Below are 20,402 nucleotides of genomic sequence, written 5' to 3'. Positions count from 1 at the left end.
TCGCGCCACTGCACTCCAGCCTGGGTGACAGAGCGAGAGACTCTGTCTCACAAAAAAAAAAAAAAAAAAAAAAAAAAGAAATAATTGTGTAGGGTTGCCCAGCAGGCAGGCTCGGGACCAGATAGGAATTTGCTTCTCTCCATCTAGCAGTCTGGTGCTTTGCACTGCCCTGCAAGCTTCCTGTCCTGTTGGCCTCTGTGACATTTGAAGAAGCCATTGTGCAGGTGTTTGGAAGGATTTTCTCGGGTGCTTGGGAATTCTGGCTTTGGTAGGGAATCATTGAGGGGAAGGAGTCACCTTGTTTTGAGGAAGAATTTCACCCAAGGATTCCCTGGGGTGGTTGTCGTTATGTGAAGCTGAGCTCTCGTGCCCCAGAGTGAGTGGCGGTGGTGGCAGCTTCTGTTTCCAGGGCACCTTTGTGCCGGAGCCACTTGTCTTAATATGCAAAGTCCTGGGGTTAAGATCGGGGTTGCTGAGGTTCCCAGAGCTGAAGTCTTCATGGTGAAAATATGATGTCTGTGAAGGTGACTGGGATGAAGCCTTATCTCTTGTTCAGTCCCAATGACCTCAGCGTCCACAGTGGGATGATCTCCAGGCTCAGTGAACATGTTTTTTTTTCCTCCAGACTGCTTTTCTTGGGAAGTTGAGGGACTCTGTTCCCCTGTGACATGACCCGGGTCAGGGTCCTTCGGTTCTGAGCAGGAAAGGGATGGACTGCAGGTGGTCTGTTGGTGTGAAGCTGCTCCCACTGCATTGGTGAGAAGGCTGGAGGTCCAGGCTGCTCTCGGGAGTAGAGCCAGCCCGGAGCCTCCTCAGGGACAATAGCGCAAAGTCCACGTGCACGTCTCTGGCCAGGGAAGGGTTAATATCCTGGACACCTGGACCCACCAACGCCGTCCCCACTGGGAAAGTGATGGGTCCTCAGAAGGGGATAAGGTGACCACTCTAGCATCTTATGAACCTGGCAACGTGTTTTTCTCTACTTGCAGTTAGAAAACAGGTGCTGAGCCGTCCTCTTCTTGGGAAACTTAGAAACTCTGACAATAATTGGTGCGGAATTCCTCAGTCCTATTCCTACATCTAGTCCATGTGACCTTTCAGGTTCTCTAACTGAATTTCGATTTTTACGCCCCTCTCCCCTTGACACGTACTCACTTATTAACTGAGTAATTCCCAAGCCAGTCATTGCCATTATGCCAGCCTTGGCATTTAGTAGAGCGTTTTAGCTCTCAGGAGACAAAGCTTTCGAGCTTTCAAGATGTCAGGTTGACATTTGTGTCCGAGGGTAACGATCCTGCAGAAAGATGCTCCTACATCAATGGGAAGTGCCATCTCGATGCCAGGTGTGTTTGTGTGGCTAATATTTTCTGAGCGCTTCATGGCATGAAGTGCAAGTTACTTCATTTAATTCTCATAGTAATTCCATGATGTGGGTGTGTCATTCCCATTTTACAGTTAAGGAAACTGAGGCTCAGATGAATTAAGGAAGTGTCAAAGTAGGGATGGAACTAGGGTCAGGTTTTATCTTTATTTATTTATTAATTAATTATATAGAGGGTTATTGCCGTGTTGCCCAGGCTGGTCTTGAACTTGTAGGCTCAAGGGATCCACCTGCCTCGGCTTTCCAAAGTGCTAGGGTTACAAGCGTGAGCCACCACTCCCGGCCCTTTGATTTATTTTATTTTGTTTTATTTATTTATTTTTTTGAGACAGAGTCTCCCTCCGTCGTCCAGGCTGGAGTGCCGATCTCAGCTTACTGCAGCCTCCGCCTCCTGGATTCAATTGATTCTCGTGTCTCAGCCTCCGGTGTAGCTGGGGTTACAGGTGCCTGCCACCACGCCCGGCTAATTTTTGTATTTTTAGTAGAGACAGGGTTTCACCACGTTGGCCAGGCTGGTCTTGAATTCCTGACCTCAGATGATCCACCCGCCTTGGCCTCCCAAAGTGCTGGGATTACAGGCGTGAGCCACCGTGCCCGGCTGGCCCTTTGGTTTTTAAACCTTTTTTTTTTTTTGATAAGAGTGTTTAAGGTCCCTAGATTTTAAACCTTTGTGCTTAACCATGACCTGTATTCCAAGGGTTGCAAGTCAAATGCCCAAAGGGCCCAGCAGGTAGATCAGTGATTGCGGCTGGCATCTGGGGGTGCAGGGGGAAGGGGAGCTTTGGTGAATGGGAGAGTGTGCCAAAGTGGGGAGGGTGCCTCCATCTGATTGCTGACCAGCAGGAATATGGCTCACCCGCTGTGGCCAGCTGGGATTTTCTTTTCCCCTGTAAAACTGCCTGATTTAGAAATGTGGTCTATGTAGACTGGCTTCTCTAAAGATCATGCGTGAACCCAACAAAACACATTTCCGGGTCAGAAGAAGCTGAGGGCTGTCATTTTGCATTCCCTGTGTGATACTGGCCATGGCACAATTCATTGCAGAATTTGGCCTCACCATGTGTGAGTCAGAACAAGCGCCTTGAAGGCCAGGGATTTGCAGCCTGAGAAATGATGTACTCCGTGGGTTGAATTCACGTCTCCATACAAAGGCTCCCCTGTTTGGGCTGCTTGCATCTTGATCCTGCCATGTGTGCGTTTTGTGGTAATGCTTGTGGTGTGTGGATGCCAGCCTGCCAAAGCTGAAACCATTTTTAAAAATGTCTGTGTAATGTCACCGGCACGAGGGAATGAACGACTTGGAAACACGCACAGATGCAGCGGAAGCCCAAGATATTAAAATCTTGAACAGTATCATTCTTGCTGAGATTTGCTGGGGGTATGGATGTGTTTTCAGAGACAGGATGCTAGAGAATATACAATTATAGCAATTTGCTAACCAGCCCCAGACCTTAATTAGCACAGGATCCTTGTTCTCACTGTTGTATGTAAATTAAGACTTTCACAAAGGGATTGTTTATGAGGACGGCTGTGAGATGGAGACCTTCTGTCATTTTTCAAGGAAACTCTTTCAGAAAATATAACCACAAACACTTTTAAATCACAGCGCGATGCAGAAGTGCTGAGAATTTTTCTTTCAAAAAATGAGCATCAGTATTTTTAACCGTATTTTGGCTCCTCTCTATCTCTGACAGCCCAAGAAGTGCCATCCGTGTACTGTGCAGTGGAAAGAATTTATTTGTGAGTTAGATGACTACCAGATTGTTCCTCTCCTAACAAGGTCTAAAATATCCCAGAACTCTGAAGATGTCTGATTATGGTTTTGCAAATGAGAAATCTTCTACCTTCTCTTGGCCAGCATCGTCTCTACTGTGCATCTGTTCATGGAATCCTGTCGGCAGTGTCTGTGCAATTTAGCTTTGTGGTTCACTCATGCAAACCTTGTATTTGCCCCATTTTTGAAGCATGGCCCACGTTATATGTTTGTGTGACTATTATTATTCTAGAAGACTGTGATCTAAAATCGACCGTTTCAAGCTTAGTTTAAAAAGAACCATCTCTTCTTTTTCCTCTCTAAATGCCTGTAGAATAAGCATATCAGGGCTGAGGCCTTCTAGAGATCTGAGTACTTTTTATTGCCTTATTAAAGTCGTCATTCCTTCATTGTTCTCCATTGATAGTGGACCCTTTACTGATGACTTGAGGTGATCAGTTTGGAAAGACTAGGTGTCATGGCTGTGGGGGGGTGGGGGTGAGTGGAATGATAATAAGCCCCCTTCAACTCCCTGTGACTCCTCTCACCTATCCTGGGCTTTCCTGGGAACCTAGAGGTCCAGCACTTTACAGACTTAAAAAAAAAATACCTTTATTGACATATAATTCACATACCACACAATTCTCCTTTATTTTTGTTTGTTTGTTTGAGACAGGGTCTCTCTCTGTCGCCCAAGCTGGAGTGCAGTGGGGCAATCTCGGCTCACTGCAGCTTTGATTTCCTGAGCTCAAGCGATCCTCCCACTGCAGCCTTCGGAGTAGCTGGGACTACAGGTGTGCACTACCACCCCTGGCTAATGTTTATATTTTTTTGTAGAGCTGAAGTTTCACCATGTTGCCCAGGCTGGTCTTGAACTCCTGGGCTCAAGCGATCCTCCTGTCTTGGCCTCCCAAAGTGCTGGGATTGCTGGTATGAGCCACCACTCCTGGCCCAGTTCTCCATTTAAAGTGAATAGTTTGATGGTTTTTAATATATTTTCACGGAGACCAGGTGGGGTGGCTGACATCTGTAATCCCAGCACTTTGGGAGGCCCAGGCGGGTGGATCACCTGAGGTCAGGAGTTCCGACCAGCCTGGCCAACATGGTGAAACCCTGTCTCTACTAAAAATACAAAAAATTAGCTGAGTGTGGTGGCGTGTGCCTGTAATCCCAGCTACTCAGGAGGCTGAGGCGGGAGAATTGCTTGAACGTGGGACGTGGAGGTTGCAGTGAGCCAAGATCGTGCCACTGCACTACAGCCTGGGTGACAGAGCAAGACTGTCTAATATATATATATATATGTTTTTTTTTTTTTCACAGAGTTGTGCAGCCAACACCACAATCAGTTGTAGATTTTCATCACCCCCAATAAGAAACTTCATACTCATTAGCAGTCACTTCCCATTCCCCCCTTACCCCTGTGCCTGGCAAGTACCAGTCTACTTTCTGTGCCTGGCAAGTACCAGTCTACTTTCTGTGCCTGTGGATTTGTTTATGCTAGACATTTCATATAAATGGAATCATACAGTATGTGACCTTTTGGTCTGAGTTCGTTCACTTAGAATAATGTTTTCAAGGCTCATCCACATTCTTGTAGCATAGATCATCAGTACAGACAGTCCCTGACTTACAGTGGTGCGGAAGTGATAGTTCAGTACAAACAGTACTTGGCATTTTGGATTTTTGATCTTTTCTCTGGCTAGCATCAGTATGAGACTGTTGGGGTGCCAGGCACCTCCCAGTCAGCCACATGATCACGAGGGTAAACAAACAATTTATACGACCATTCTGTTTTCACTTTCATTATGGTATTCCATAAATTACATGAGAGAGTCAACACTATTATACCATAGGCTTTGCATTAGATGATTTTGCCCAACTCGAAGTGTTCTGAGCACATTTAAGGTAGGCTAGGCTAAGCTATGATGTTCCCTAGGTTAGGTATATTCGATGCTTATTTATTTATTTATTCATTTATTCATTCCTCCCTCCTTCCGTTTCTTAATTTCCTTTTTTTTCTGTTTTTTTTTTTGAGACGGAGTCTTACTTTGTCACCCAGGCTGGAGTGCAGTGGCACAATCTCAGCTCACTGCACCCCTCTGCTTCCTGGTTCAAGCGATTCTCCTGTCTCAGCCTCCTGAGTAGCTGGGACTACAGGTGAGCACCATCACGCCCAGCTAATGTTTTTTTTTTTTTTTTTTTTTTTTTTTTGAGACGGAGTCTCGCTCTGTCACCAGGCTGGAGTGCAGTGGCACTATCTCGTGTCACTGCAACCTTTGCCTCCCAGGTTCAAGCGATTCTCCTGCCTTAGTCTCCTGAGGAGCTGGGACTACAGGCATGTGCCACCACGCCCAGCTAATTTTTGTATTTTTAGTAGAGACGAGGTTTCACCATGTTGGCCAGGATGGTCTGAATCTCTTGATGTGATCCAACCGCCTCGGCCTCCCAAAGTGTTGGGATTACAGGCGTGAGCCACTGTGCCTTGCCATGTATTTTTAGTAGAGACGGGGTTTCACCGTGTTGGCTAGGCTGGTCTTGAACTAGTGACCTCAAGTGATCTGCATCCCTTAGTCTCCCAAAGTGCTGCCTGCCTTACTTTCTGATGGGGTCTCACGATGTTGCCCAGGCTGGAGTGCAATGGTGGCCTCAAGGGATCCTCTGGTGTAACTGGGACTGCAGGAGTGTACCACTATGTCTGGCTTAAATGCATTTGTGTTTTTTATCTCTCTTTCATATATATATATTTTATAGACACAAAACATATATATATGTTTTGTAGACACAACACTGTGTTGCGCAGGCTGGTCTGGAACTCTTGGGCTCAAGTGATCCTCTGGCCTTAGCCTCCTGAAGTGTTGGGATTACAGGCATGAGCCACTGTGCGTGGCCTCATTTTTGACTTCTGGTACTTTCATTTTATGGGTTTATCATCTGTAACTCCATAGTGAGTTGAGGAGCGTCTGTAGTTCATTTCCTTTTATGACTGAATAATGCTGCATTGGATGGATATGCTACACTTTGTTTATCTATGTATGTGTTGATGGACGTTTGAGTTGTGTCCACTTTCTGGCTAGTAGGGATAATGCGGTGAGTATTCGTGTCTGAGTTTTTGTGCAGACACGACACATTATCATTTCTCTTGGGTATAGATTTAGGAATGAAATTTTGGGGTCATAGGGTAACTCTTAACCTTTTGAAGAATATACACATTTACATTTTTTGTTTTGTCTTTATTTTTTTGAGATGGGGGCTTGCTCTGTTCCCCAGACGGGAGTGCAGTGGCATGATCCTGGCTCACTGCAGCCATGAACTTCTGGGTTCAAGCAATCCTCCCATCTCAGCCTCTTGAGTAGCTGGGACCACCTGTACATGCCACCATGCCTGACTAATTCTTTAATTTTTTGTAGCGACAGTCTTGCTATGTTGCCCAGGCTGATCTCCAACTCATGGGCTCAAGTGATCCTCCTGCCTTGGCCTGCCAACGTACTGGGATTATAGGTGTGAGCCACCGTGCTTGGACTCACAGACTTTTAAAGGCACTTGTCTCCCCTCTCTGCTGTCTTGACCCCCACATCTTTCCTACTAGCAACTGCCGTATTTCTGTCCTCTTCTTCAAAGCCAAACTTTTTATTTTTTTTGAGATGGAATCTCGCTCTGTTGCCCAGGCTGGAGTGCAGTGGCACAATCTTGGCTCACTGCAACCTCTGCCTCCTGGGTTCAAGCGATTCTCCTGTCTCAGCCTCCTGAGTAGCTGGGATTATAGGCGCACGTCATCATGCCCAGCTAATTTTCGTATTTTTAATAGAGACGGGGTTTCACCATGTTGGTCAGGCTGGTCTTGAACTCCTGACCTCATGATCTGCCCGTCTCAGCCTCCCAAAGTGCTGGGATTACAGGCGTGAGCCACCGCATCCAGCAAACCAAACTTCTTTTTTTTTTTTTTTTTTGAGACGGAGTCTCGCTCTGTCGCCCAGGCTGGAGTGCAGTGGCGCAATCTCAGCTCACTGCAAGCTCCGCCTCCCGGGTTCACGCCATTCTCCTGCCTCAGCCTCCCAAGTAGCTGGGACTACAGGCGCCCGCCACTACACCCAGCTAACTTTTTGTATTTTTAGTAGAGACGGGGTTTCACCGTGGTCTCGATCTCCTGACCTCGTGATCCGCCCGCCTCGGCCTCCCAAAGTGCTGGGATTACAGGCGTGAGCCACTGCGCCCGGCCAAGCCAAACTTCTTAGAAGCGTCTGTATTCCTGTTTTTGTCCTGCCAGCTCCAATATGGCTTCCACCCTGACCTTCCACATTCACATCCCCACTGAGCTTCCTGGAGACTCTGTGTTGCCTTTTCCAGGGGAGGTTTTCCATCCTCATCTGCTGCGCTGTCTCTGCAGTACTGGAGATGCTGATTTTTCTTGTGGACACTCTCTCTTCCATTGCCTTCTTTGCCACCACAGTGCTGATTTTCCTTCTGTTTCCCTGGCACCTTCTCCTCCTCTCTCCGGCCATTAAATGCTGGAGTCGCTGAAAGCTTGGCCCTGTCCTTGTCTCCCCTAGCATGTTCCTTCTCTGGGTGATCTTGCCCACATCTGGAGCTTTATGATTCAGACATTTATGTTTCTAACGTAGATTGCTTCTGAGTCATGGTGCAGAGGGCCAGCTGCCTACTTGACCTCCCTGCCTGTTCATGGGCGTCTCAAACTCAAGATGTCCACGAGAGATTTCACATTTTCACGCCCAGAGATGTGGACTCATTCCCCATTCTTCTGTTCTTTGCCCTTTTGTGTCATTTTCTTACAATATCGTATCCTAAATGTCACACCACTTCAACCAGCCTATCACCGTTGAACTACAGTGGCCTTGTAGTTGTTCTCACTATCTCTATCTGCCGCACCCTCCCAGTCTTTTGAAAGGAACATCTTCCTGGCTATCCCTTCCTACTTTAAACTCTTAAGTGTTTCCTCCTTGGCTTTTAGATTCACAATTCCAAAACCCTCTTGTGCTGGCCTCTGCCCATCTTGATAGTCTCTTTTCTCTCCGTGTTCCGTTCTCTCCGTGTTCCATTCTCTCCGTGTTCCACTTCTCTCTACTCCAGCCACACTGACTGTGCAGATCCATCAAAGAGCCATCTCTGGCCTTAGGGCCTTTGCTCATACCTTGAAGGTCCGCTCCTTGTCTTCTGCTCCTTGTCTTCCGCTCCTTACTCCCCATCAATTTTAAGGCTCAAAATGAGGATGAGTTCTGCCTTTTGTTTTTACTACCGCCTTGCTGGCTGCTGGTGAGCGTATAATAAATATTTTTTTGAATGAACAAATGATTTAGCTCTATCAGATGGGTAGAACTTCTATCCTAGAGACTGAAGTAAAAGCAGCCTTTCGGCTAGAGTCTGCCTTTCGGCTAGAGTCTCCAGTGCCTGGAGATAATTACCCAGCTCAAGTGTCTGTTCTTTGCAAAGCGACTGGTGGCCTGTCTTCCTTTTCCCTCTAGGGACATAGTACTCTTTGAAATGGCCCCTTCCCCCTGGTTTCTTTGCTTTATGACGTATTAGTATAACTTCTCATGGGCGCCTTCTAAAACACAAGTCAGATTGTCTCACTCTGCTTTAAATTTGCAGTGGCTCCTTAAGAACACAGCCTTAAGGGCATGGTGTCTCACGCCTGTAATCCCAGCGCTTTGGGAGGCCGAGGCAGGAGGATAGCTTAAGCCCAGGAGTTCAAGACCAGCCTGGGCAAAGTGGCAAGACCCTGTTCCTACAAAAAAAAAAACAACAAACAAACCCAGGCACGGTGGCTTGTCTCTGCAGACCCAGCTACTTGGGAGGCTGAGGTGGGAGGATAGCTTGAGCCCAGAAGGTGGAGGCTGCAGTGAGCTATGATCTTGCCACTGCACTGCAGGGGCCCTGCAGCATCTGTCTCTCCTGGACAGACTGCATGGCCTTGTGAGTCCTGTGATGTGCACCTTGCTGAGATACGCTTGGCATTGCCTTCCAGACTGACCTTCGTGAGGACCATCCTCACTGTGTCCATGGAGACCCAGGCCCTCTCTTGGCCTGAACCCTTTATTTACAGTCTCCCACAGAGAAGTTCTTTTAGGTTCCAAAGTCAAAAATCACTCTTCAAAGTACCTTAAATTGCCCATGAAAGTATTGAGCTTTGATCAAAAATTCGTATGCACACTAAAGAGTTAACAATTGCTAGGCTAGACTAAAGGAGTGAAAGGCGAATCCATATTCACATTTCTGTGCATCCGGTGCCTTGAATTCAACTACTCAGTCCCTAGAGGCAAATTGGGATGGGTGGATGATTCTGCAGTGTCCTGCTTGCCTGCCAGGCATGCTTCTTTGTCTTAATATTAAGCTTCTGCAGCTGTGCCGTCCAACACAGTAGCCACTAGCTGTATGTGGCTCTTTAAATTTACATTAACAAGTCGGGCACGGTGGCTCACACCTGTAATCCCAGCACTTTGGGAGGGCAAGGCGGGTGGATCACCTGAGGTCGGGAGTTCGAAACCAGCCTGACCAACGTGGAGAAACCCCGCCTCTACTAAAAATACAAGATTAGCCAGGCATGGTGGTGCATGCCTGTAATCCCAGCTACTCAGGAGCATGAGGCTGGAGAATCGCTTGAACTCAGGAGGAGGAGGTTGTGGTGAGCTGAGATCACGCCATTGCACTCCAGCCTGGGCAATAAGAGTGAAACTCCGTCTCCAAAAAAAAAAAAATTACATTTACAAAATAAAATTCATTCCTCAGCTGCCCTGGCCACGTGTCAAGTGCCTGACAGCCACAGGTGATTAGAGGCTGCTGTTATTAGACAGCACTGATAGAGAACAGATCGAGAACATTGCCATCATTCGAGCAAGCTTGATTGGATCACACTGTTCCATAGCCTTAGTAGATTAATGGATTTGTTGTGCGTGCTGTGCTGAATGCTGTAGGTGAAGCTACGTCTCCAGGGAACACAGCACTGAACATGTTCCATGCATGATTATTGAGTTTAAGTTTTGCTTGGTCATTGCCTCCTGAGCTTGCCTATTCTTTGAAAAGTTTTGTAGAGAACACAGTCCTCTTTCTGTCTTTGCAAGTTGGTGTTTTTTGTCCAGGCCCTGCTGAATTCCCTTCTTGCCAGGCCCCTTGGCACCTAGGCCTGACTGGGGTAAAGTTCCACAGGATATGCCAGGGAGCTGGGCGGTCCTCCCTCCAGCCTTCAACATGCTTTACCGTAATTATTCATTTACATGTGTGTCTCTTCTAGACTGATAGACCAAATAACTCACCTCTTTAGACTAACAAGGGACTGGCATTTCATGGTAGTTGCCCATTAAATGCTTTGTGAATGAAGGATCTCTTCCAAGAACTGGAAACTAACTTGGCCAGGCACGGTGGCTCATGCCTGGAATCCCAGCACTTTGGGACGCCGGTGCATTACCTGAGGTCAGGAGTTCAAGACCAGCCTGGCCAAGATGGTGAAACCCTGTCTCTACTAAAAATACAAAAATTAGCTGGGTGTGGTGGCACACGCCTGTAATCCCAGCTACTCGGGAGGCTGAGGCAGGAGAATCGCTTGAACCTGGGAGGCAGAGGTTGTAGTGAGCTGAGGTCATGCCACTGCACTCTAGCTTGGACAACAGACTCTGTCTCAAAAAAAAAGAAACGAATTAACTTTTTGTGGGGTGGCAGGGGGGTTAAGGTTTATTGGATTTTCCTTTCAAATGATAAAAATCAGTGTATCTCCTTGACAAGAAGCCAAAGTATACAAAGAAAAAGCTAAAAATCTTCTCCTGCCAGGTAACCAGTGATAACAGTTTGATATGTTTTTGTTTATATTACCTTCTCCATGCTTATAAAAATGTCAAAAAACTTGTGCAATACTTATAATGGGGTTGAACTTTCTAGGACCCGGCCATCCTAGCAAAACATCTCTTGTCTCTGATCCCTCTCTTTACCTTATTATCCTTCTCTGCTTCCCCTGTCTTGTTATACCCTTTAAGGGCCTTTCAAGGTTAGATTTAATGATCTAGGGTAGGCATGGTAGCTCATGCCTGTAGTCCCAGTATTTTGGGAGGCCAAGGCAGGAGACTCACTTGAGCCTAGGAGTTCAAGACCAGCCTGGGCAACATAGTGAGACCTCATCTCTGAAATAAAAAAAAAATTGCTGAGCTTGGTGGCATGCACCTGTAGCCTCAGCTACGTGGGAGGCTGAGGCCGGAGGATCACTTGAGCCTAGGAGGTCAAGGCTGCAGTGAGCTGTGATTGCACCACTGCACTCCAGGCTGGGCAACAGAGCAAGACCTGTTTCCGGAAAAACAAAGAAACAAAAAAACGATAAGTTATAGATTTAATTATCTGAAAGTTAAGAATAATGGAGACCTTGGCAAACAGGGATTCTAGAGTTCTACCCAAAGGGGGCAGGCAGGAGGATTGTTCCATGTGGGAATAGGGGGCCCTGTGTGGAGGGATCTTGTGATTTTCTTTTCTTTCCTTTTTGAGTCTTACTCTGCCACCCAGGCTGGAGTGCAGTGGCACAATCTCTGCTCAATGCAACCTTTGCCTCCTGGGTTCAATCAGTTCTCCTGCCTCAGCCTCCCGAGTAGCTGGAACTACAGGTGTGTGCCACCACGCCTGGCTAATATTTTTGTATTTTTAGTAGAGACAGGGTTTCACCATGTTAGCCAGCTGCTCTCAAACCCCTGACTTCAGATGATCTGCCTGCCTTGGCCTCCTAAAGTGCTGGGATTACAGGTGTGAGCTGCCGCACCTGGCCTATTTTTTCTTTAACCCCTTGTTTCATCTGTGAATTACCTTATTTTAAAAGAGAAGCTAGAGCTTCTCTTTAAAGGCGGTGGCTCACGTCTGTAATCCCAGCACTTTGGGAGGCTGAGGCGGGTGGTCAGGAGTTGGAGACCAGCCTGGCCAACATGGTGAAACCCCATCTCTACTAAAAATACAAAATTAGCCAGGTGTGGTGGTGCATGCCTGTAATCCCAGCTACTAGGGAGGCTGACTGGTTTCCTGGCCACTGATTGCTCCTTTTCCAGATCACTGGTTCATCGCATCAGCTGTAAGTAGTGCTCTCTTCCTAATAAGGCTGACCTGGTTTTGTGCCCCACCTTCTTAATGACCCTCCCATAACTCCCCATCCTCAGACTTCAAGTTTGGGTACAGTCACTTCAAACCAGGTTGCTATTTCTTGACTTGGGACCAGATACAGTAGCAGCTGATAAGAGCTGAGGGACTGTGTTGTAAGACAAATATGTATCTTGAAAATCTAGACCCATCTTATGCCTGGTGTGATGCTGACACTCCGAGAAGCTGGAGGGAACTGGATGGAGACAGGAAGGAGCAGATTGAATTTCTCTTGACTCATGTCCATGGGACGCAGGGAAGATGAACTTGAAAAATAATTTTTTGCTTTTCCCAGTCGAGGCTGAGCCTGTCTGCACATGGATCAGTACCTGTGTCTGATCCCTGCTTCTCATAGCAGGGACAGACTGGGAGAACCCAGAGGGAGACTGAGGATCTCCGGAGGTTTTGGAAAAAGAGATCCTCAGACTCAGACATATAAGAAAAAGGGCCCAGAACCAAGACTGAAGATTTGGTTAAATGGCCATCTCAGTGGCGGATCTCCTAGAAGGGAATATGTTTTCCCTGGAGAAAGTCATGCCTCTTTTATTTTTATTTTTTGAACTGCTAAATAATTCTGAAACAATAGCTCTCCTCAAGAATAACTGGGAGGCCGGGCATGGTGGCTCACGCCTGGAATCCCAGCTCTTTGGGAGGCCGAGGCGGGTGGATCACCTGAGGTCAGGAGTTCGAGACCAGCCTGGGCAACGTGGCGAAACCCCGTCTCTACTAAAAAATACAAAAATTAGCTGGTGGGCCGGATGTGGTGGCTCACGCCTGTAATCCCATAACTTTGGGAGGCCGAGGCAGGCGGATCACGAGGTCAGGAGTTCAAGACCAGCCTGGCCAACATGGTGAAACCCCGTCTCTACTAAGAAATACAAAGAATTAGCCGGGCGTGGTAGCGGGCACCTGTAATCCCAGCTACTCAAGAGGCTGAGGCAGGAGAATTGCTTGAACTTGGGAGGCAGAGGTTTCAGTGAGCTGAGACTGCACCATTGCACTCCAGCCTGGGCCACGTGCAAGACTCCGTCTCAAAAAAATAAATAGACAAATAAAATAAAATAAAATTAGCTGGGTGTGGTGGCATGTGCCTGTAATCCCAGTTACTCAGGAGGCTGAGGGAGGAGAATTGCTTGAACCAGGAGGTGGAGATTATGCCATTGCACTCCAGCCTGGGCAATAAGAATGAAACTCCGTCTCAGAAAAAAAACAAAACAAAATGAAAAAAGAATAATTGAGAGAATGGGTAAACTGGTTGTCTTAGAAAAACCTCCTGAGATATCCCCCTTTGATTTTTCAGTAATTGCATTTACCTGAACGGCCCCATCCCATTCAAGTTATAAATCTTTACTTACTCCCCTGCTTTTGGGGGAAATGGGTTTAGGCAAGAGAATGGCTGAGTACCTGTTCAAAGGGGAATGTCCTGTTCTGGGGTCCCTTTCAGAGGCCAACATGACCAGGCTCCCATTTGTGTAATCTTCCCTGTTGACTTTGCCACCCTGCTGCCTTCCTGATTTGCTGGAAGAAATTCTTAGACTGGGGAAGAAAGTCTGGAGTTTGCTGTGAGTCAGGTTGGCTGGCCCACCTTAGGGCTTTGTTAACCCTGTGCAGTCGCTCAGTTAGTTGGTCCGATATGTACTTTGGGGCACTTCTGAGCCAGGCCATGTGCCTGGCATTGGGCTGCAGCAAAGAAGGATGGACAAGCTGAGATCGAGCTTGTCAAGCTGAGATTGAGCTCACGCTCTGGAGGAAAGACACAATAAACCAGTGAACCAGCAAAAGAGGAAAATAATTTTTGATAATTTTCAACTATGGGCCAGGTGTGGTGGCTCACGCTTGTAATCCCAGTAGTTTGGGAGGCCGAGGTAGGTGAATCACCTGAGGTCAGGAGTTTGAGAGCAGCCTGGCAAACATGGTGAAACCCTGTCTCTACCAAAAATACAAAAATTAGCTGGGCGTGGTGGTGCACGCCTGTAGTCCCAGCTACTCGAGAGGCTGAGGCAGGAGAATGGCTTGAACCCGGGAGGTGGAGGTTGCAGTGAGCCAAGATCACACCATTGTACTCCAGCTTGGGCAACAGAGCGAGACTCCTCAAAAAATAAACAATAAAAAATAATTTTCACCTATGTATGACTGTAATGAAGGGAAAAAAAATAACTTCAGGATTATATAATAAGGAGTCTGGAGGCTGGAGGCTGGAGGCTGGGGTGGTCAGAGAAGGCCTCTCTAGGGCAGTGAGCCAAAAGATGAAGTGGCAGCTATGGAGGGGACTGGGCAGAGAACATTATAGATGAAGGGGCCAGCGACATGCGAAGGAGCTTGGCTTGTCTAAGGAGCGGAAAGGAGGCCATTGGGGTTGGAGCTGAGTGAATGAAGGAGAGAAGGTGGGCAGGACCAGGTCACCAGGGGCACTGCAGGTCTTCATAAGACCTTAGGTGTCTACAGTAAGCTCTTTGAGGGTTTTAAGCAGGGAGTGCACTGTCTTACTCAGGTTCTTATTTACTTTTTTATTTTTTGAGACAGAGTTTCTTGTTGCCCAGGCTGGAGTGCAGTGGCTCGATCTCGGCTCACTGCAGCCTCCGCCTCCCAGGTTCAAGCGATTCTCCTTCCTCAGCCTCCCGAGTAGCTGGGATTACAGGCACCCACCACCAGGCCTGGCTAATTTTTTGTATTTTTTAGTAGAGACGGGGTTTTACCATGTTGGCCTGGCTGGTCTCGAACTCCTGACTTCAGGTGATCCACCTGCCTTGGCCCCAAGGTGCTGGGATTACAGATGTGAGACACCACGACCGGTTTGGCATTCTTTTTTTTTTTTTTTTTTTTTTTTTTTTTGAGACAGAGTCTCGCTCTGGCGCCCAGGTTGGAGTGCAATGGCATGATCTTGGCTCACGGCAACATCCGCCTCCTGGGTTCAAGTGATTCTCCTGCCTCAGCCTCCTGAGTAGCTGGGATTACAGGCGTCCTCCACCACCACGCCCAGCTAATTTTTGTATTTGTAGTGGAGACGGGGTTTCACCATGTTGGCCAGGATGGTCTCGATCTCTTGACTTTGTGATCCATCAGCCTCAGCCTCCCAAAGTGCTGGGATTACAGGCGTGAGCCACTACGCCTGGCCAGGTTTGGCATTCTTAATAACGCTTGGCAGATGACTAGGACTCTGAGGCTCAGAGAGGTGAAGTAACCTGTTGCGACACACAGCCATGTGAGCCAGGACCAGCTCTCTCCCTAGCTTGATGAGCCTCATTTGAGTGGAGAGGGGAGTGCAGTTGGAGGAGTCCTGGGGGAAGGTCAGTGGAGGTGGGGTGGGGCTGGGATTGTGGGCCATCTGGAGAAGTCTGCTTTGATTTTCAAGGAAGTTCTGAGCCCTGGAGGGATTTTGAGCCTGGCTTCCTTGAACTCCTGACAGCCTGAGGGGGTTTGTTGTGAATGTTTGTGTTTCTCATCAGTGAACCCTTTTTAAAAACAGGCGTGGAAGAGGTAGTCTGGTGAAGGTACAGAAAGATTTGGGGGCCAGGTGCAATAGCTCATGCCTGTAGTTCTAGCACTTTGAAAGGCTGAGGTGGGAGGATCACTTGAGCCCAGAAGTTTGAGACTAGGAGATCCCATCTCTACGAAAAATAATTTTGGGCGTGGTATTGCACGCCTGTGGTCTTAGCTGCTTGGGAGGCTGAGGTGGGAGGATCGCTTGAACCTGGGAGGTCGAGGCTGCAGTGAGCCATGATTGTGCCACTGTACTGCAGCCTGGCTGACAGAGTGAGACCCTGTCTCCCCAAAAAAAGAGAAAAGTTGGGGGAAATGAGTTTGAAATTTCTCGGTTATTGCCTTTTTCTGTGCCCTGGCCCCCTCTTCCCCTCAGGAGAATAATGGTAATAAAGTATGGTGCTTTGATGTGCCAGATGCCTTTCACTTTGTATGCATTATCTCATTTAATCCTCACAACCCTTTTGGGAAGAGCCTAATTGTTCCAGCTGAATGACTGAGTCACAGAGAGGCTAAGAAACTTGCCCAAGGTCACACAGCTGGCAAGTGCCAGCACTTGGATTCAGACCTAGTAGTCTGGCCCCAGAGCCCACACACTGAACGACAGTGTTGTGTTGACATTGGCCAATGCCAAGCATGCCCTTTGTGATGGAGAATTACCAGGTGGCACTCACAAGCCTAGGAGAGATAGTTGACCTGTACAGTGAAGCGCTTTAGAGTGGAATCCAGCCGTGATGGAGGTGGGGCATGCTGCGTCGATCTGCTTGTCTTGAAGCACATAAATGACTGCCTCTCTGAGCCTCACCTATAAAATGGGTACAGAAATGCCATCCTGGCTGGGTGTGGTGGCTCATGCCTATAATCCTAGCACTTTGGGAGGCCGAGGCAGGTGGATCACGAGGTCAGGAGATCAAGACCATCCTGGCCAACATGGTGAAACAGGTATGGTGGCGCGTGCCTGTAGTCCCAGCTACTTGGGAGACTGAGGCAGGGGAATCACTTGAACCCAGGTGGTGGAGGTCGCAGTGAGCCAAGATCGCGCCACTGCACTACAGCCTGGAGACAGTGAGACTCTGTGCCGGAAAAAAAAAAAAAGAAATGCCATCCCAACCTCTTGGGATTCTTGGGACAGTTTGTAGCTTCTCAGTAAACAATAGCTGTGAACCACATGAAACCCTTCTGCAAAGGAAATAGAGGAATATTTCCCTGTCTACCCTCAAACCCGCTAGGTGTATTCACAAACTCCTGATATTTTTCCTGTTCAGTGGTTTGTCCATCTGTAATCAGTTTCTCAATCATTCTATACTTAATAGCCGCTTTACCGTGGGCCTGTTTTTCTCTGGGCTTTCGTTACCTTATCAATGAAATGGGGAGGCTGGGTGAAGTGGGTCACACCTGTAATCCCAGCACTTTGGGCGGCTGAGGCAGAAGGATTGCGTGAGCCCTGAAGTTTGAGACCCGTCTGGGCAGCATGGCGAGACGCCATCTCTACAAAAAATATAAAAATTAGCTGGGCATGGTGGCCTGTGCCTGTAGTCCTAGCTACTTGGGAGGCTGAGACAGGGGGATCTCTTGAGCCTGGGAGGCTGAGGTTGCAATGAGCGGAGATTGTGCCACTGCACTCCAGCCTGGGTGACGGAGTGAGACTCTGTTTCAAAAAAAAAGTGTGGTAAGTTTTAAATCGATATTTGTATTTATAACAATGCCTCCCAGATAATAAGTGCTCAATAAAAGGTAACTGTTACGACTGTGTTTCTAGCTGTCCTTCCATCAGGGCAGAGGCTTTCCTGGGACAGTTTTCCTGGTAGCCCAGATATCTAGTTGTTGGCTAGTGACTATTTGTTGACTGACTGGTCCCATTGTTTTCTTTGAAGTCTGAAGTCAGGGCCACCAGGTGAAGCATTAGGAATCATTTTCCTTCTTAATGAATACATACGCCTCTGTAGGTGGTGTGTTTACACAAGGTGAGACCTGCCTGGTAGCTCACTGAAGTTTCTTTCCACCAGGATTTCTCAGCCTTGGCACTGTTGACTTTGGGCCTGATCATTCTTTGTCTTGGGGCTGTCCTGTGCATTGTAGAATGTTTAGCAGCATCCCTTACCTCTACCCAGTAGATGCCTGTCACAACTCCTTTTCTGCCCAGTTGTGACAACCAAAAATGTCCCCAGACATTGCCAGATGTCCCCTGGGTATGCTGATACTGCTTTCCACTCTTCTAAACACCTGAGCCCCGTAAAAGTGTTTGCTTGATGATGGGGGCGTGTACTGAGCTCCTGCTGTACGCTGGGTACAAGGGATACAGATGTGATCCCTAGCTGGGCAGTGCCCAGGATGCAGTGAGTGTTCCATAAATATTGTCATTATCACCCAGTTTCCCCAAAGCCATTAATAAATACCTTCGTTAAATATGTAAACATGATCAGAAATAATTCAGAGGAGTCCAGCATTTACTGGGTTTCCTGGGTGTTCCTCCATGTCTCTGCAAACCCAGAAGCCTCAGAGACCAGACTTTTACCCTGGTTCTATTTCTGGTCTCCTTTCACTTGGATTTTGGACCATGCCCGTCTATGCAGACGGGATTCCGTCTTTATTCCATTTTATGGCTGCATCATGATGTTTCGCATATGGGCATCAATGTTGCTTCCTGTCTGGCTTTTCTACAAAGCCCTGTTGCAGTGGCTACCCCTGTCTGTCCTTCTGTGCACCCATGAGCCCTGTAGACAATAGGACATGTTCTTAGAATCACCCCACTACTATCTGAGTGATGTTAAGCATCTTTATTTATTTTTGGGATGGCATCTTGCTCTGTCGCCCCAGCTGGAGTGCAATGGCGTGATCTCGACTCACTGCACTCCAGCCTCCTGGGGTCGAGCGATTCTCCTGCCTCAGCTTCCCCAGTAGGAGTAGCTGGTACCACAGGTGTGCGCCACCACACCCGGCTAATTTTTGTATTTTTAATAGAGACAGGATTTCGCCATGTTGGCCAGGCTGGTCTCGAACTCCTGACCTCAGGTGATCCGCCCCGCCTTGGCCTCCCAAAGTGTTGGGATTACAGGCTTGAGCCACCATGCACAGCCACAGCATCTTTACGTGGTGGCTGGCCAGGGTAATTTGGGTGACATGTTGGGTCTGAACTCTTTGCTTCCCCAAAGGAATGTGACAAGGTGACTGTGGAGGGCCTGTCCCTTCGTCCCTGGCGTTTCAGTAAAGAATTTTGCCTTCTTTAGGTGGCTTTTAGAGATACCACCCAGGGCAGATGGGGACCTTGGTTGGTTAGCAGTGGCGCCCCTTTCTGAAGCTAATTTCCCTTTGCTTCTCCCAACCCACTTCTGTGCTTCAACTGCTGCCAGCACAGAACTGTCTTTTTGTTTCTGAATTGCCCTCTGACGCCGCGATTCCCCATTGCAGTTTGGAAGCCACCACCACCAGAGATTTCCAGAACCCAAGCCAGGCAGGGGCTGGATAAATAGTGCCAACGGGTGTCAGCCACCTGAACCAGCTCCTCAGCCAGCCACAATGTAAAGGCCAGAGGCAACCGGTTTCTCCACATTCTTTGTGGTGTTCTGGTCGAGTTTGAAGGGCCTCATGTACACATGTTGGAGGGAGCCTTTGGGGCCTGGGCCTGCTGAGGGGGTGGGTGGTGGGCAGTGCGTTCTCACAGGGAGTCGGGTCCTGCCTCAGTAAAATTGGAAAGAACTTGGCATTCTTGATCCAGGAAATTCCTGTTGCGATGTTGTCGTTTTTCCAGAGGGCCTCATCCCAGCTGGGGAGGAGAAAGGGCCGCGGTTGCAATTGCCTCTAGTTGTTGAGGGCTAAACACTGAATTCATTTGTAAATCAGCTTCTTTTCCGTAGATTGAAGCAATTTCTGTCCTGCCAGGCGAGTTTGGAAGTTCGCCTTTTACATATGAATGTGCCCTTTAATCACCACTTCTGCATTATTGAGAGAGGGGTGGAGGAGGCTGTGTCTAGTGGGAAAGGATTATACCTCGAGTATAAAAGATGGGTTTTCTCATTTCTAGGAGAGGGGCATCAGAACTGGAGAATCTGAAACAATTACTAAAAATGTTAAAAACACCTTCAAAATGCAAACCACAGCTGTTTCCCTCCCCCCAGGCTCCCTTCTGATACTGTCACCTTGGCCAGCAGAACAACTGCAGTTCCTCGTATTTATTCACAGTCCCATGAAATAAATGGCTCTTCGGTGCACTGCATCGGAGACTTTCAGCTCAGCCGAGCTGCTGTTGAGGGTGATAAATTATAGGTGAAAGCCCAGGGACATGAAGGCAGACTGCCTGATTGCAAAGAGGTGACAGTGTCCTTGCCCCGCCGGGCGACCTAATGTGTACAAGACCGGGGCTGGCCTGGTAAGTGGTGACTCTTAGCCTGTTCTCTTTGCTTCTTCCTCCTCCCCCTGGGAGAGGCCGCTGAGGATCCGGAAGCAGGAATGTCTACTGTGGGTGAGCCTCTGTTCTCTTTTGAACAAGAGAGGCTAGGCCCTCTGAGCAGCCGCACTTTCTCAATGGCAGGTAAGTGCCTCCTCTCGGCGTTCCCTGCCCCTCCTCGCACATTCTGCCTCCGAGGTACTTGATGTTCCTGGTGAAATGCCATTTTCCCCAAGTTGAGAGTGACCTTTCATTCCACAGCCTCATTTCCATTCCAGCCCTCCCAGTCC

At 48.1% G+C, this 20,402-nt stretch overlaps 1 protein-coding gene across 42 annotated transcripts in view; it reads left to right on the top strand.

The window, feature by feature from the left end:
- ZMYND8 (zinc finger MYND-type containing 8) overlaps positions 1-20,402 on the top strand; it is a 148,771-nt gene that overhangs the window by 18,672 nt on the left and 109,697 nt on the right. For 9 of the 42 annotated variants that reach the window (XM_063659298.1, XM_063659287.1, XM_063659294.1 and 6 more), the window contains exon 1: positions 20,115-20,256. The exons of 31 other annotated variants lie outside the window; for them this stretch is intronic. In XM_063659298.1, the coding sequence (XP_063515368.1) occupies positions 20,175-20,256 (82 nt within the window). In that variant the 5' untranslated portion in view covers positions 20,115-20,174. Of the gene's footprint in view, positions 1-20,113; positions 20,257-20,402 lie in introns of those variants that run through there. 2 more of the 42 variants (XM_063659284.1, XM_063659291.1) reach the window with 2 other exon arrangements.

Source organism: Pongo pygmaeus, chromosome 21 (genome assembly GCF_028885625.2).
Source record: "Pongo pygmaeus isolate AG05252 chromosome 21, NHGRI_mPonPyg2-v2.0_pri, whole genome shotgun sequence".
Classification (NCBI taxonomy): Eukaryota; Metazoa; Chordata; class Mammalia; order Primates; family Hominidae; genus Pongo; species Pongo pygmaeus.
This window is presented reverse-complemented; position numbering and strand designations above follow the sequence as displayed.